Genomic DNA, 18,035 nt, shown 5'->3' with positions numbered 1-18,035 from the left:
CATACATTAGCACCACGAACTCTTCAATAATTTGCAGGTCTTCATCTTCTACAGCTGCTAGTGTTGAACTTAGTTTGGTGAAGGTGAGTGTGGCACACTGAAACACAGTCCATGTTTGCCATGCTGACTTCTTCCCCTTTCCATGAAAGGCAGACACCATGTCACACCCGCTAAATGCATGGAAAAAGGGAAGGGCTGAGGCTTTTGGTCCCATGGCTGCTGCAATTTCATGGATAGGTATCCACCTCATGTCTTTTCCTCTACCAAATTTAATCCATAGTTTGTCCAAACCAGTTTTTTTCTATGCTAGATACTGCTATGATGACAACATCAGTGTCTGTACTACATATGATTGCACTTGAGATATCTTCATGCTTTGCAGCATATGCAGCATGTAAAAAGGACTCTAGTATCTTCCTCTTCATGAGTGCAGCCTTGCAGGTCAGCAGTGTCTTGTTCAGCTTTGCTACAAAGTTCAGCATCCCCTTTAGTGACAATTATGCATGATGTATCATCTGCTTGAGATGAAATGATTGTGTCTGCCAAATATGCAAATAGTTCAGTTTTGTTGTGGTCATTCCTGAGGAACCTGACCCAATTGCCAGGAGTTTTCGCTGTGCTAATTACTATCCGATGAACTCATGTGCCTCTTTTTTGTCTTGTTTGTGCTTTCATACTGTCTGTCCTATACACATCAAATACAATGTGTGTTTGCTTGTGCTTCTGTATGTGCTTCTGAATCTTGGACAGGACTTCTTCTTTAGCATAAGACTCAAATGTAGACCACCTGGTTGGTCTCAGAGCATTTATAAGAGCTGCATCATCCACTATGATAACATCAGCAGTAGGCTCTTTGTCAGGGATGTCTGATGCATGCTGTTCTAGTAGAAGCAGCAGCTGTGACTTGGTGCCCTGATGCATCTGTCCATTCTGTGCCAGTGATGGTGGGGAATTTTGATTTTCATGTTGAAAGAATTCATTTAAATCACACAGTCTGTTCTGGCATGATATGAAGAGGCATGAGAATAGATTACAATCATCCTTTATGGTTTGCAGTGACTGTTTGCCCTTGGATTCTGTAGTAGATATATTGCAACTGAACAATAGAAATTTCTTCTTGTGTACTGGTTCATAGAATTTGCTGGGTGTCTTGAGCTTCTCAATAAAGTTTGTGAATTGTGTCTGTCCAAGGCCATTCATAGACTTTGCTGTCCATAATTTCATGACTGTCTAGCACAATCAGATCCACTGAATCTTCCTCAAAAGGGTTGCCCATTTCTTTGATTACTTTTGCCAGATTTTCAACCATTTCAAGAAACCTTTTCTGCACAGTTTCAGTTTCATCATGATGCTTACCCTCAGATTTTGGATCAGCATCTCTTCTAGTCTCAAACTCAACGATCAGGCAGCTTGCTTCAGGACCAGCCACTGTCCACCTACTGAAAGCATCTTCATCTTCAAACAGGCCAACGGCTCCCCCATCTCCTTTCACATGAGCATTATTCTGCTCGTGTGCTTGGTCTATAGCCATTGCGGAAAAAGACCGAGTGGTTTTGTGGATATTGAAATTTCCCTTTGTGAATTCATCAAATGTGTCATTTTGGAGAGCCTCCATGTCCCTCAAATGAACTGAAAGCCACCTGGCATAATGTACATGGTCCAGGGCAAAGAAGAAAGGAATGAGTTCCTGCAGTACATCTTTGTACAATTGGAAACTAGACTCTCAGTATGACCTGATGAAAACAAACACTAGAGGTTCTAGCTGAAGCACAAGATTCCAAAAGTAGAATTGGAGACACTCTGATTCTTGTTTTCTGATCCAGCTTTCACAGCTTAGCTCAATTTCTTCTTCTGCTTCCTGGATATATGCCATATAGGCAGCTTTGCGCAGCTGATATAAACTGCAAGCTGTCACCTGGTGGGCTAGACATGTCTTCTTCAAATGTGAAGCAGAAATAAACGAATCTGCTGTTCCAGGAGTAGCTATTTCTGCTTCTGCAAGAGCACCAGTCCAACCACTGTCTTTCAAGAGATCACCCAGAATTTTGAATGCTGCCATTTCTATATGCAGCCCTCCCAACATAATAACCATATCATCATACTGCAATGGCCAATTCCATTGGATTTGCTTAGCAATTGCAAATAGTGGCTGATCAACTGTTAGAACTGGGGTTTGGCCAGGATTGAGAAACTGTGTGGTTGCTCTTGCAATATCCATGGCATGTTTTATCATTGCAACTGAATGAGCTGCCTCTTGAAAAAGAGGCAACATTGATGACAAGCTTATTTCAAATGGGGCCTGTCGCTTCTGAGAAGCGTGATGTGCTACCCAAGATATGAACACAGCACTTTTTTCACTCCTGTCCGACAGACTGACTTTCTCAAGCCATTCATACTCAAGAGAAAGATGCTTTGAAAGCACAACCTGTTGGTATCCTGCACTTGCACTGGATGAAGGGAGGGGGATACTCATGTTTAAAGTGAGCAGGAGGTACATTTGTGTCAACAGCAGGAAGAGCCCTTTCCTTGTGTAGTGGGACAAAACACTTTTTTCACAGCCCTTGTTACAACTGCTTTTGTTCCACTTTATCATGATGATTCCATTGATGGAATGTATCAATTAATTGATGCTTCCTGGTTTTTGCAAAGACTTGGAATCTCTGGAGAATATTGAAGATACTGGTGTTCTTTCCTCAGTTGAAGTGCAAAAACTTGATGCTGATGATGTTCCATATTTGACAATCACCACCATTTTGTATGCCAAATTCCAACAAACTTGGTCCCATGGAAGGATGTTTGTTGCAGTTTCAATATCTTAGCACTTGTGCATCATTAATCACATGGTCCAGATTGTCAACAGACAAATTTCTTGTAAAGAGCCCTTAAACGCCGATTGGACATATCGTGCTGACTAAAATTGTCCGTCAGGTGAGTGGGACAAAAATTTCAACCTTCGGTCAACTTTGACTCGACCGAAATGGTCGAAAAACGCAATTGTAAGCTAAAACTCTTACATTCTTGTAATATTCAATCATTTACCTTCATTTTGCAACAAACTGGAAGTCTCTAGCACAATATTTCGATTTATGGTGAATTTAAAAACTTTTTCCTTATGTCTGATGCTGATTGCCATGTTGATGGAATGTAATTTCATGTAAAATACAACAAAAAATAACTCATGGTTGTAGGTTTTATCAGTTTTGAAATATTTTCATATAAATCACGATAAGTCCTAAAATTTCAACCTTGGTTTGACTTTGGTCGAAAAACGCAATTGTAAGCTAAAACTCTTACATTCTAGTAATATTCAATCATTTACCTTCATTTTGCAACAAATTGGAAGTCTCTAGCACAATATTTCGATTTATGGTGAATTTTTGAAGAAAACTTTTCCTTACGCTGAACATTTCTGGTAACTGGATCTCAGAAATTCTTTGAATGATGCATTTTATATTAGTCGTTACATAAAGTTTTAAGTATGAAAATGTGCGAAATTTCATGTAGAATACAACAAAAAATAACTCATGGTTGTAGCTTTTATCAGTTTTGAAATATTTTCATATAAATCACGATAAATAGAAAAATTTGATTTTCAACTATCGACCAAAATGGTTGAAAACTGCAATTGTAAGCAAAACACTTACAGTCTAGTAATATTCAATCAATTACCTTCATTTTGCAACAAACGGGAAGTCTCTAACAGAATATTCCCACTTATGGTGAATTTTTGAAAAAAACTTTTTTACCAGTCCACACTCTGATGTTACGTTCATGCATCATTTTGTGATAATATTTTCTCTGAGTTACTTTCATCTTTACAATTTGTTATATACAAAATCATCGCAATTTAGTGAACAATACAAAGAAAAAAATAACTCTTAGCTTTAAACTGGCTTTACAGATTTGTATACAATTATATATGAAATTTTTTTTTGCGCTGTCATATATTTCAATATTTATATATGATAATGATATTTTTTTTTTTCTGATGGTTGCACACTAAACTTCAGGCAATGACAAAAAATGAGCCAAAAATGAACTCTTAATCTTAAAACTAAGTTCTTTTTAAAAAAATTTTTCTGTCCTAACCAATGTTACTGGGACACTTGTAAATAGAGGCTCAAGTATCCTGTTCTTTCATATGTTCTTTCAACAGTCGGTGCACAAAGGAAGCATCAACATTTAGCTGTTCCAGTCTTTGTTTGTACAAATCATAAAGTTCTACCATTGTAAAATAGCAGCACCCATCTGTAGTCAACTGCTTGTCTCTTATGTACATCTCAAGCTCAGCAAAAGCATGGGCACATGCCTCTTGTCTGTACTGCACATAATCATCTCCAATTTTCTGGGAATTTAGCCAGGCCCTTTCCCTGTTGTACACACCTGTCAGACAAGATGGGTGATACATATGGTCCTGAGAAACAATATCTCCAACACTAAGCTTGGCCAGAAGTTTCTCATCTAGTAATCTGGTGGCACATCGTTGCAGCTTTTCATGTAAAGGCAATGTCATGGCCAATCATAAATCTTTGATTGGTGCTCGTTGGTCACAAATAAAGCACATTCCTTCTTTCTCAGTCTTAGATTCTTCTGCACCTTCTTCATCTGTCTTCTGGCTACTATGTGTGAATTTTGCTCATGGGGCATCATCTTCTTTTGTCCTACACAATGACTTCCTTTTCCTTTCTAGTTTTGTTGTTTTGAACTTCAGCATACATGATTCATGATATGTTGCTTTGTTATTTTCAAAGGTCTGCAGAATTCCATCACCTTCAAGCCTTTTGGGATGAAATGGTAAAGGTATTGCATTTAACGTATAGAATTCAGGAATGTTTGTAGCAAGGGTAACATAGCCAGCACCAGATGCATCAACTAGTCTTTCACGTGTGTCCTCTTGGCACAAGCAACAAAGCTTCCAGTTAGTCATACCATCTCCCTCAAGAAAGACTTTGACTTCCAAGATTGTCCTGCCATTGCTTTTGTTCTATAGGCCGAGAGTTTATCCTTTTACCACCTATATAACATTTATGCACTTTCAGATATGGGATACAACTAGGCTCAGATATGTCATAATCCTACCCCTAGCCGGATCATTCATCCAATGCTATTTAATTCCTGTGTGATCTGTACACCATCTACCAGACTAAAGCCCAATCTTCCTTGGCTTGGCTCTCCCGCGCTGGAACATACTGTCAATTCAGGTGCAGCTGTTTAACTTTGAAGTGGGGCTAGCTAAACAGCATTTGGGAAACTAATAACAAATCTCTGCCATTAGCTAGAACTGAACACCATGCTGAGTTTCACAGCTATAGTGTCAACCAGCGTGCCCTGGTAGTACACTGACACTACACTATTACACTTTTACATTAAACAGCCACCCATTTTTTCTAAATAAGGATGAAAATTACTTAACTGGGGATTAATTGATTTCTAATCTACAAAAATGAACTGATCAGGCTGAAGTTACCCCAAATCCATGTATTACCTGACCTTTAGCCTCATATATGAGCTTAAACCAATTTCTGAGTTCAGTCCCGTGTCAGCCGGTGAAATTCCATTACAGCACGAATTTCTAGGTATAACATTGCTAGATATACCAGAGAAAAAGAGCTTTCAGGAAAGCTGGGGTTACTACCCAGTCGAGCGCCTTCTAGAAGACGTCGGTATAAGAAGGGTGAGTGAAATACCACTACCACGGAAACCTACTCGAAAGATCTCTCCCTATCAAAATCCCCGAACAGAGCGGTGAGCCGTTACAGCCCCACACCCAACACCCGCCAGGACGGCGACACCAGCGCCACCTACCTCATTCCATTTTCTAGCACGTGAATTGCTATCTGTTTCTTTTGTGTGCTCGTCTTCATTTTATTTGGAATTTTCTTGCATCTGTGATGGCATCGAGCAGCTTTACCATTTCAAAGTTAAGTACCATCTTCTTGTGGGGTTTTGTTCTATTTTTTGGCTGTTACGGTCTCATTTTTCATAAATATTGAGATCTTATTATGACGCCACGCGCCCCCGCCAGCCATGTCGACATGAGGCTTAGGCTCCCTTCTGTTCTTTTCAGTTGAGTTGTCTCCTGTCGTTATAGATAGATTTTGCCCCTTGGTTCCCTTCCTGGTGGTTCCTCGCGTGGCTCCCCCTTATGAATTACAAGCACTTCAATTGGCCTATCGGCCTTTGTGAGTGATGCCCCTGCCCAGGTACCCCCCTCAGGTTGGGTTCCTTTTATTTTTGGTCTTATTAGGCTAATTAATTTTTGCTTGAAGATGGTGCTCTTTTTAGTTTTATTTTTATTTATTTTATTGATTGGTTTACCTCCTCGGTTGGCGGCAGCCTCAGATCTAACCGCTTCTGTAGCTTGAGGTAGGCTACGCTCTCTGTTGAGCACATTTTTTTAGTTTTTTTTGGTGTGATGGTTATTTTGTGGAGTAGGCTTGTTTGCTTCCATCCCCTTGCCCTGGGTGGGGAGTTCAGGGTTGAGGGAGTTTTGTTGCTGTTTCCTCCGGGATCGTTTTTCGGTGGGCAGAGTGAGCCCCTTAGTTCTCTTCCTCCATTTGGGGGAATCGAGTTCTTTGGATGTGTTTCCTCTAGGCTAGTCGCCCCTTGCCCCCCATTCTCGATCCCGGTTGGTTCTCGGCACAAAATTTCTCTCCTGTTGCTTCCTCTCCTCCCTTCTGCACTCCTCCCTTTTTCCTAGCCTATACTAGGTTAGGTCCATATTAGGCTTCGCCTAGGTAGGAGTCGGGCTTCGGGCTTGGTTGCTTCCCTTCCAGTTGCAGGCCCCTTCCAAGATTCATTGTCTGGGAGGTATGGTGCAGTTGAGCGGGTGATATGTTTTTCCCCTGTCTCCTGTTCCTTCCTGGTAGCCTACTCCTCCCCCCCTCCTCCTCCTCCTTCCAGCCTTGCTCTACTCGTGGCGGTGACGCTAGATGGCGTTTTCTCCGAGTTCAGGGACTTCTCCTGTTGGTTGAGGGATTCGCCCTCCCATATCGTCCCTAGCATCGCTGTATTGGGGTTGGTGGTTTGTTTACTCGAACGATGTTCGAGTCACTATCCATTCCTCTCTCTCCCTCCCCGTCGGGTTACGTTGATACGGTAAAATATATTGCTTCAGCCTATGTTATGAACATACGAGCATTTTACCCATCTTGTTTCTCCGGCGGGAAGTAGGGCGGAAGGTTTTTTATTTTTTATAGAGGAGGGGATCCTTCCGTTCTCTTGAGTTTTTACCATCACTTGTTATTGTTATTATTTTTGTTATTGTTTTTTAGATAAGTCTGTTTATCTACAGGAGTACTCTCCTTTATTTATTATATATTATATATATATACGTGAGTCCGGTCCTATACCCGGGGGCTCCGCCGTTATTTTACTGGCAGCCCTTATGGTTAGTTCCTGGTTTCTCTTTCCTTCATTCCCCGGAGTACTCCGGGGTCTGAAAACCTTTACCTTCCACTCTATGTAGTTTGGAGCTTATTGGCCCAGTTTATGATAAGGGAGTTCTTCTCCGCCGGAGTATTCCGGTTGTAGTTGAGTTTCCCGGCCTTGCCAGCTTTAGATTGCTTAGGGTGGGAGGTTCATGTACTTTTCTACTTACAGACTGTTCGCTGTGAGGAGCCGGGGTGCACCGCCTCCTCCAACAACCCCTTACGGTCACGTAGTTTGCCGGACCCACGCTGGTTGTGCGTCCGACTGGATGACCTGGTTGTCTGGCACCCTGATGGTTGTGAGGTTTGCTTCGCTCTCTGCACAACTGTCCAGGATGAGTCGGTAAGTGACAGTCTTTTACTCCCGCTTTATGCTCCTCATATTGTATATTGTTTATGAGGTTCCCGGAATGGTTTTCGTTCTTAGCTAATTGTTGGTTTTCTTACAGGCGGACGAAGCTTCCAAGAAGTCTGCCTGGAATCCCTCCGGGCCTGGGTGGCTGGGTTTGGCAGGAACGTTCCGTCGGGAAGCCCTACGTCCTCGACGCCAGGTTGAGGGACTTGCTCTACCCGGCGCACGGGTGGCGCCGCAGTGCCTGAAGATCTTGCCACCCCCATCATCCAGCAGATCCGGGATGAGACCCAGCCACCCCAAGCGGATATCCTCTACGCTGAGGTCTCGGAGGATGTAGCCGCCGCTTGGATCTTAACCTGGAACCGATGAACATAGAGCAGGACCAGGTGGTAAGTGGTGAGGTAAGTGAGGTTGTTGGGGCGGGCCCCTTTTTGACTCCCCTGCTTCATCCATCTCTTCTTTTTGCAGGTTTTGTGAAGTCTTCCTCCTTGGGTGATAGAGCTCCATCTGCTATCCCCAAGTTGAAGTTGAAGACTTCATGGAAGGCGAAGGGCTACAAGTCCTCGACTTCCAAGAAGGCATCGCCCTTCCCCGTCGAAGGCTAAGGTTTCAGGACCTGTAGCCTCCGGGAGCAAGTCTGGTTCCTCCAGCAAAGGCGCGAGTAAGAGGGCTGCAAAACCAAGCCCTCCTCGCCAACCTGCTTTGACGCAGAGGCCTTTGCAAATCAGCTTTATAAACGGTTTACAGAGGACCTGATACGAGATTTAATAAAATCTCTGAGAAGTTGGCCAGTCATGATAACATACTGGCGGGAATGGCTCACCCACCCCAGCCGAACCACAGTATGTTATCCCCGACACTGCGGACCTCCCGCCTTCGATGTCGGTAACCCTTGGCGCCACTCCGGGCCATCCAACATGATGGCAAGCTGACACTTGATGGTCTTGGCACGAGACGGTTGGAGGAATTGGAGTTCTTCCCCCCGATCTCCTGCCCCCTTACCCAGGCTTCGTGAGGCTGACGGAGGAAGCTTGATTCAGTCAGACAAGGTTCCTAGGGAGACTGTCATCGTCCCTAGGGACCAAGCTCAGTCGGCTCTCCTGCGCACTCTGACGGAGTGGCAGGCAGACAACACGGTTGACTCCTTTCAAGGGCAACTTTACTATGTTCGCCCTGGGAGACAACCTACCCACCCCTTGCTTGACAAAGTCGCTCTGGCTACGGCCCGAGCGTGCTTTGGTAACTGCTACCACAGCTAAGGGAGACAGACCCTACTTCCTGGTATTCCCAGGAAGTAATGAGTTCTGGATGGACGCCCCGTCCACTTTCACGGTCGGGAAGTTGGACCCTTCTGCGCTTCCACGCAGTTTAGTGAGCAGCTCCCTGCTGCCGGAAGCTTTGCTGAAAGCGGAGTTTGATGCTCGGGTTAAGTTAGCCCGGTCCTTGAACTCCGTATGCCTTACGGAAGCTACTGCCGCCTCCTGCTCGGACGAACCATTCTTCCAAGTTTTGGCTAAATCCTTGCTGGCTGGCTTCCAGTCTGACTTGTTTGAATTTATCATGGCCAGACTGGAATGTAGGAAGTTCATCTTTGCCGATGCGACTATCCGCCACGAGCCTAACAAGCTCGTTAAAAGCTCGATCTGGGGACCTAACCTCTTCCCTGAAGAGGAGGTCACGAACGTTATGGCCGAGGCTGCACGGGCCAACCAGAGTCTTCGCTCTCGCTGGGGCATTTCTGCCTATAAGCGTAAGACCCCAGAATCGGCCGGCCCCAATCGAGAGGAGGCAAACGCTTCAGGAGGCATAAGAGGCCCCACCATCAGGCGGTAGTCCAAGCCGTCCCGGTCTCGGCAGTGGCACAGCCTTCCACTTCAAAGGCTCACCCCCAACAGTATGTGCTGGTCCAACCAGCTGCACCCTCCTATGTGGCTTCACCAGCATACAACCCCACATATGAGGGCCGTGGTTACTTTCACGGCCTTAATAGGGTTGCAAGGGGGAAGAGGGCAAAGCCCCTCAGAGGAAAGCCCAACACCACCCCAAGGGGAAGACCTGGACGTGGTAGGGGGAATAAACCCACTCCCTCCCACTGAGAGAACACAGGTAGGCGGTCGCCTGTTTTGGTTCAGGGACCAATGGACCTTCAGCCCTTGGGCACACAGCATTGTGTCCAAAGGACTAGGATGGAGCTGGATCAAAACCCTCCTCCTCTAACCAGGTTTTACCAGCCACCCACATCAATCCTAAAGGATTATGTGACAGAATTGCTCAACAAACGAGCAATAAAGAAAGTAAGGCACCTAAAGTTTCAAGGCAGGTTATTCACTGTTCCCAAAAAGACTCCGATCAGCAAAGAGTGATCCTGGATCTGTCGCGTCTAAATCTCTACATAAAATGCGACAAATTTCGCATGCTTACGGTAGCTCAGGTACGGACTCTACTTCGCGTGGAGCCGCTACCACCTCTATCGATCTTTCAGACGCTTATTATCACGTCCCGGTTGCGCTGAACTTCTCTCAGTTCCTCGGTTTCAGACTCGGGAATCAAGCCTACTCCTTCAGGGTCATGCCCTTCGGTCTGAACATTGCGCCCAGGATATTCACAAAGCTGGCGGACACGGTAGTACAACAACTCCGGTCTCGAGGGATATCCCTAGCAGCATATTTGGACGATTGGATAATTTGGGCACCAACAGTTCTGAGTGTCAGAAAGCTACGTCCATAGTCATCAATTTCCTGAGTCGCTAGGTTTTCAACTGAACAGAGAGAAGTCCCGCCTGACTCGAGTCCCGGTTTCAGTGGTTGGGTCTCCAGTGGGATCTGTCATCTCACACGCTGTCCCTTCCGCCTCCCAAGAGGAAAGAGATAGCATCTCTCACCAGGAGATTCCTCAAAATCCATCAGCATCCCGCCGGTCCCAAGAAAGGGTCCTTGGGTCTCTTCAGTTTGCCTCAGTGACAGACCTGCTCTTAAAAGCGAAATTAAAAGACATAAACAGAGTGTGGCGGAGTCGAGCCAATGTCAAGCTCAGAGACAAGGTCTCTCTATTCCTCAAATCTTAAAGACAAGATTGCGGCCTTGGACCTCAGTCAGAGGCCTGTCCAAAACAGTTCCGCTTCAATTTCCCCTCCGGCACTAGTTGTTCACACAGACGCTCCCTAAGCGGCTGGGGGGGATATTCACCAAAACAAAAAGTACAAGGAACGTGGTCCACAATGTTTCAGCAGTTCCATATAAACACCCTGGAAGCTATGGCGGTCTTTCTAACTCTGAAGAAAATCCGCCCCAACCGGATTCATATCAGGTTGGTATTGACAGCGCAGTGGTAGTTCATTGCATCAACAGGGGCGGCTCCAAATCAGGCCGAGTAAACCAAGTAATGGTTGCTATCTTCTCCTGGCGAACAAGCACGGCTGGCACCTGTCAGCCACCCACCTAGCGGGGTACGGAACGTGGTGGCGATTCCCTGTCCAGGACTACTCCGTTGGAGACGGAGTGGTCCCTGGACGTGGAATCTTTCAAATGGATTTGCCGCCAGGTTCCGGTCCTCCAAGTGGATCTGTTCGCAACGGAGAGCAACTTCAAGCTCCCCTGTTATGTGGCCCCAACCTGGACCCTCAGGCGTTCCACAGACGCAATGACAGTAGATTGGAACAGTTGGGAGAAGATTTATCTTTTCCCCCCAATAAATTTACTGCTGAAAGTTTTACACAAACTCAGGACATTCAAAGGTCAACCAGCCCTAGTAGCCCCCTATTGGCCGAAGAGCAATTGGTTCCCTCTTCTTCAGGAACTGGGATTACGGAGTCTTCGGATTCCCAAGCCCATTCTGACTCAGACAGTACAAACCAAGACTGTGTCAGCTTCCTCAAGAATTCAGAATGCCCTAGTTTTATGGACTTTATAAAATTCGCAGCCCAAAAAGGAGCGAACATTGACCCTGTCAACACTCTGTTTTTAGAATCAGATAAAAGAGATTCTACTCTTAGACAGTATGACTCAGCAGTCAAAAATTAGCCTCCTTCCTAAAAGCATCTGAAGCCAAAATCATGACAGCTAATTTAGGAGTTTCCTTCTTTAGATCATTGTTTGAGAAAGGCCTTGCTCCGCCACTATTACCACAGTCAAGTCAGCATTGAAGAAAGTATTTCTTTACGGCTTTAAAATCGACCTTACAGATTCCTACTTTTCATCTATCCCCAGAGCATGCGCTCGTCTGAGACCAGTATCACGCCCACAGTCTGTTACGTGGTTTCTCAATGACGTCCTCAAGTTAGCATCAGAGATGGATAACTTTCAATGCTCTTATCAGGATCTGTTAAGGAAGACTTTATTTTTGATTAGCTTGGCTTCAGGTGCTAGAATCTCAGAGCTGTCGGCTCACTAGAGGTGATAATTATGTGAACTTCCTCCCGTCTGGAGAGGTCCTCCTTTCCCTGACCCTAGATTTTTAGCTAAGAACGAAGACCCACAGGACAGGTGGTCTCCTTGGAAGGTGGTGCCCCTTCCTCAAGACCAGTCTTTATGTCCAGTTTATACACTTAAATCTTACCTTTTAAGAACTCCACAGAGTAAGTCGGGTCCTCTTTTTATCAGGGAGAAAGGTGGTACTCTTTCACTAAATGCTATAAGACAACAAATTTTATATTTCATTAAACAGGCCAACCCAGATTCAGTTCCTAAGGTTCATGATATTCGAGCAGTTGCTACTTCCATTAATTACTTTCATAATATGGACTTTTCGGAGTTATCTAAATTTACACGGGTTGGAAATCACCTCTAGTGTTTAAACGCCACTATTTAAAAATCGCTCAAAGCCCTGAAATTTTCTACCATAGCTGTGGGAAGTGTCATCTCCCACCTTAATTAATCATATCCTTGTCCTTTCCTTTCCCCGCCCGCCTGCCTCATTTACTTCTCTGCTTATTCTCCTGGTTGATTATACCTCACTGCCTGGCTCCTCATATTGATGTTTCTTGTATCTGTTGATGGAAAAAGTGTAATCTGACATGCCATGATTGTTTTTCTTATGGGGTACTGGACAGTTTTTATTTGGCTCCACGTACCCCAGATATATATGTATATGTTCTGTATATATTAATGCTCATTGATTTTGTCTCTTACGTGTTTAGCTTAAGTTTACGTGTATAGTATTAAGGTTATGTTTGCAGTTATTTTGTGCGCTTTTCATGTTTCACCTTGCTTTAAGTAATTTTAAGGTTTTTGGGCTTTTTCTCCGTCGTGCAGGGACCTCCCACGTTTCATAGTATTAAGTTTTTTGATGTGACTTAGATTTAGTATGCCTTAGTCTTAGTATTCTTGCTACACGGAAGAGATTGCTTGATTAAAATTATTTTGGTAAAACTTTTGCCTTTTTTTTCAGATTACCCCCATTTCTTTTTCCTGGTAGTTGCAGCCTTGGCATGATTCTCTATCACTATTTCACCGGCTGACACGGGACTGAACTCAGAAAAGGGATTTTGACAAAGGAAAATCTATTTCTGAGGAAGGTCCCGTGTCACCCGGTGACCCTCCCTGATCACCTAGTACTCCCCCCCTCTTGCACATGCCAAGTCTGGGGTTAGTGCTAGCATGGAATGAGGTAGGTGGCGCTGGTGTCGCCGTCCGGCGGGTGTTGGGTGTGGGGCTGTAACGGCTCACCGCTCTGTTCCGGGATTTTGATAGGAGAGATCTTTCGAGTAGGTTTCCGGGTAGTGGTATTTCACTCACCCTTCCTTATACCGACGCCTTCCTAGAAGACGCCGACTGGGGGTAGTAACCCCAGCTTTCCTGAAAGCTCTTTTTCTGGTATATCTAGCAATGTTATACCTAGAAATTCGTGCTGTAATGGAATTTCACCGGTGACACGGACCTCCTCAGAAATAGATTTTTCCTTTGTCAAAATCCCTTTTTTGGCATTTTGGCAGACATTTTTGATATAGTGACAGCCATCTTGGATATTTCTATGCAGAGAAATGATGCATCTACATATATAAAGGCTTGTTTTTAATATTTTAATATAAACTGGGAGTGACTTTGGGATTTGAATGTGATTAATCAATTAAATACCAATATTCAAATATCCACAGGATGCCAATTTGAAAACCTGGCAGCCATCTTGGAAAATGGCAAAATTTTGTGTGGCCGGAGGTTGATAATGAGACCAAGGGACAAGAAGAATAGTTGAGCCAAGTTTCATGCTTGTATCACCATTTGCACTTTTCCCCTATTTTTTTGTAAATTACTGTAGTTACCCGCTCCACTAGAGGAGGAGGAGAAGCCACACTGGAGTAGGCTTATGGTGTGCCCCAATGAACTGTCTAAGTAATCTATCAGCCTCTAGCATCTTCCGATACTTCAGAAAGTTTTTATCCTCTCATCAGATCACTCATTATCTTTACTCCCAGCAAACCACACTCGTGCCTCAACAGCCAGGCTAACACAATAGGCTACATGGACATTATGCACAACCAAAACATTCGCTTTCCACTTTCCCTATACAGACAAATGCTTTCATATCTGCTTGTTGTATATGACACAATGTAAAAACAGAAAACAAGCACAATACTGTATACGAAAAAATCTACCAAAAATCATCAAAATTATTATTACAGTAATGCCTATTTACACCATCTGCATGAGGACATGGCATGAAGAATTCTGACAAAAATATAAAAACATTCCAATGTCACCCAGTGGGAAACAGGTGATTATAGAGGGAGTCCTAGCGGGTTAGCCAGGCGTTATTTTACTTTTATTTTGAATGCTGATTGCACCTAATGGCACAAAGTTATAAGCTAACTTTAACAGTAGGTAAGATTCATTCCAAATAATATTATTTATTAAAAAACTTACCTTCTTTTCATCTTCTGGTAATACATTCCAGCGGGCTGCTAGAACTTTTGTTAACTGTTTTTTGTCTAATGGCCTACCCGTCTGAAGATACTGTGCAGTAGTAGCATCTCTCTGCTCTTGGCAAAACTGTAAAAATGCATTACTTGGTCTCTTAGGTGCAGTTGGATCACGTTCAGTCTTCTCACGTTTTATGTTTGCCTGAGAAAAATAAAAGCCCTATTTGTCAAAAGAGATGTGTGGCAGTAACTTGCAGTACTAAAGACCTGACAGACACCTTAGGTATGATCGAGATAGCAACCATAGTACTACTCTTAGCAATGCAAATAACACCTTTGCACAAGATAAACATGTTACCATAGTTACAACATAGATAAAGAGTAAAAATATTGCACCTGTCAACTTGATTCACTAAAAAATTACCAGTAATCAACATACAAAAACTCGAATGTAAAACCTTCAAGATTAAATTTTGAGAGGATCTACAGATATTTGGATTTTTTTTTTTTTACATACTATTCCTTTTATTCCTTTGATGTTTGGCCTCCCTCCCCCTCTCTGAAGTGCTCTTTCTTATAAACATAAGAAAAAACATTAAGATACAAAGTAAGCTTTTATCAAAACAAGTACAAAAACTAAAATATGAAAACAAATGAAATACAGTAATACAAAACTGACAAACAGAGACTTACATACAACAATCACTGAGTTGAATGTACAAAGCCAAAGATCCCCAAAATAAAAAGAAACGGGAATTTTCCTTTAAAACTTTATAGGATCGGGAAACTCGGGAAAATTAACAGCTGTCAGGTTATTGCACGTCCAAGTGGCCTTCATGGAAAAATTATGTCATTTTATATTAACAAAGAAGAATTTCTTTTTTTTCAAGCATACATTAAACTGCTAAAATTAAATTTTCTCAAATCTGACTTCCATATCATCAACTGTGACCTATATTTTTCCTTACATTATCATCACCTCTAATTTGAATATTTCTGGGTTTTCCGACCTGTGTCACCCGGTGAAATAACCTTTCAGCACTTATTTCTAGGTAAAGCTATTGCTAAATATACCAGAGAAAAGCTAAAAGCTAAGCCGGAGTTACTACCTCGGTGCGAGCTCCATGAAAATGGAGTAGTGTAAATGAGAAAGGGCGAGATTGTCACAATCACAGGCCTCCGCCCTGTAAACATTCCCAATGTCAAAAAGTCCCACCGAGTGAGGTGCCGCTATAAACCCCCGCACCACTCGCCATGGACTGTAAACAAACCGCGCCACCAACATTCCACTTTTAGCACGCTGCTCACTATTGTTCTGTTCGTGTGCGCTTCTTTGTGTTCCAATTTTTGGTTAACTATGGCATCCTCCTGGATTCTTCTTCACCTAAGTTGAGTACCATCTCTGTTTTTTATTTTAGGCAGTTGAGGCTCTTATTTCCTCTAATTTAATAATTAGGGGATTTATAACGCCCGTCTCATCCACCTTCTCCCGCCCCATGTGACCTTCAGTCTCGAAAAGGAAACGGGTTTTTTTATGTCGGGCTTGCCTCCCCTTCATTTTCTTAATGTTGTGCCTTTTTGCTTATCCTATATTCAATTGGGCTTTTATATTATTGTTTTATTACCCTTCTCTGGGAAGTTAGGTCCTTGTCGCTTAGGCTACGAGTTTTCCCCCAGATCGGCCTATCCGCTTCTTTATCAATTTATAAGCGTTGTATTTTGACCCTCACTTCCTCCAGTGTTTGGGTATATTATTTGAGATGGTACAGTTATGCTTATCAAGCTTTATTTTAAGCCTAGCGCACGGATGTCTTTGATATTTTCGGATTATATCCTTTGTTTTTAATCTGAAGGTTGGCCATTTTCCTCCGCTCCATATCACGCTGGGTTTGGTCCTCCCTTCTACATATGTCCTTATGATTAGTTGAATCACTGTTTAATTTCTTTTGCCTAGATAGGTTAACTTTAGGCTAGTCGAGTAGATACCTTCTTCCCCTGGGCTTCCTGGCAGCCAGCCGGCTGTGTTAGGTTAGCCTAGGATTAGGCTATGGCGTTCTCTTCCCTTTCTTGGGAGAGAAGGTTTGGTGTGTAGGAGGGTTCATGGTTGAGCTCCCCTTTGTGTGGCGTGCTTGGTTAGAGAAGTCGGGCTTGCGCTTCCTCCTCTCCCTGTTTCCCCTGCCTTCCGCTTAGACTATTGAGTCCTAATAAGGTTGGCTGAATAGCGAGGGTATCTCGTCTCCTACCTTCATCCGAACCACATCTTCGGTTATTCTCCATCTTCATGTGTTGACCCCTCTCCTACCCCATTACTTCTTCCTTCCTAACCTCCTCACCTCTCCCACCCTTGGTTCGCTTTTCATATATATGTTAACTTACCAAGGCCCGAGAGTTTTATCTTGTTCCTTACGCCATAGCCTTATATCCCCCTTCCTCTGCATTGATTGGTCTGTTCTCTCGCTACCGGGTTCCACCTTATCCGATCACACCCAATCGAGACCTCAGTTAGGGACCGGGGAGCTCCCACACCCCTGTTTCCATTCCCTTTTTTGCTTTTTGGCCTTTGAGAGTCCCCCATCCTCTCCTCTCTTAATATCGTTCTACATATTCGTCCCGATCGAAGGGAGAAGGTTGGATCTCATGGCGCCCGGAGAGTGCTTACTCACCCCTGGTCGCTACTTGGATCCTCGCTCATGGCCTATACCAACCGCCCTCCTCCTATAGTGTCAGTGCGCCCTTTTTCCCCACCGGTGTCGCCTCCCAGAACGATATCTCAAGGGGGAAATTTGTGTTCATGTTGCCAGTTAGAGTTTCCCACCTGACTGTCTTCTGGGATTCACACGCTTATGACATTTATCTTCTTCCTATTCATTTAGAACACCTATAGTTTCCCAGTATCTACCCTCCGCCAACTAGCTATCTTTGTGTTTTCTCTGCTAGGTAGTCGGATGTTCTTGTCGCTTGTCACCCGTGGGGGACGGTGTTTGGTCGGACGGTGCTCACTACACCTCCTCCGCACACACCGTATTAGAGCACAGGACTCTGGCCCAAGCAGAAATATCCACTTTTATAGTTGACCTTTCCCTATCTAATGCATACATTTATATTCATATTATATATTATATTATGTATTTGTGCTACACTATCCTTTTTGGGACCTTTCCTGTCGCCCCGGATTAACTCCGTGGTCCCTTTAGGTTAATCTTTTGTAAAAAGTAGGCTCCTTAACTCTTTCCGCTTCTTCCCGCGGGTCCTATCTGATAACTGTTTATTATATATATATATACACATTTATTTATTTACCTTTTGTAGGTTAACTGTCCTTTTGGGACCTTCCCTGTCGCCTCCGGATTAACTCCGTGGTCCTCTAGGTAGTTGATCTTGCATGTTCCAGTAGGCC

General features: G+C 43.8%; 1 protein-coding gene across 1 annotated transcript in view; it reads right to left on the bottom strand.

Moving 5' to 3' along the window:
- The window catches only part of LOC136840598 (TCF3 fusion partner), a 176,569-nt gene that overhangs the window by 58,289 nt on the left and 100,245 nt on the right, over positions 1–18,035 (bottom strand). Inside the window, exon 6 of the mRNA XM_067107275.1 lies at positions 14,643–14,840. Coding sequence (XP_066963376.1) covers positions 14,643–14,840 — 198 coding nt within the window. The remainder of the gene's footprint in view (positions 1–14,642; positions 14,841–18,035) is intronic.

The sequence above is a fragment of the Macrobrachium rosenbergii genome, chromosome 8 (assembly GCF_040412425.1).
Source record: "Macrobrachium rosenbergii isolate ZJJX-2024 chromosome 8, ASM4041242v1, whole genome shotgun sequence".
Lineage (NCBI taxonomy): Eukaryota > Metazoa > Arthropoda > Malacostraca > Decapoda > Palaemonidae > Macrobrachium > Macrobrachium rosenbergii.
Note: the sequence above shows the minus strand (reverse complement) of the source record. Positions and strands in the feature narration are given on the sequence as shown.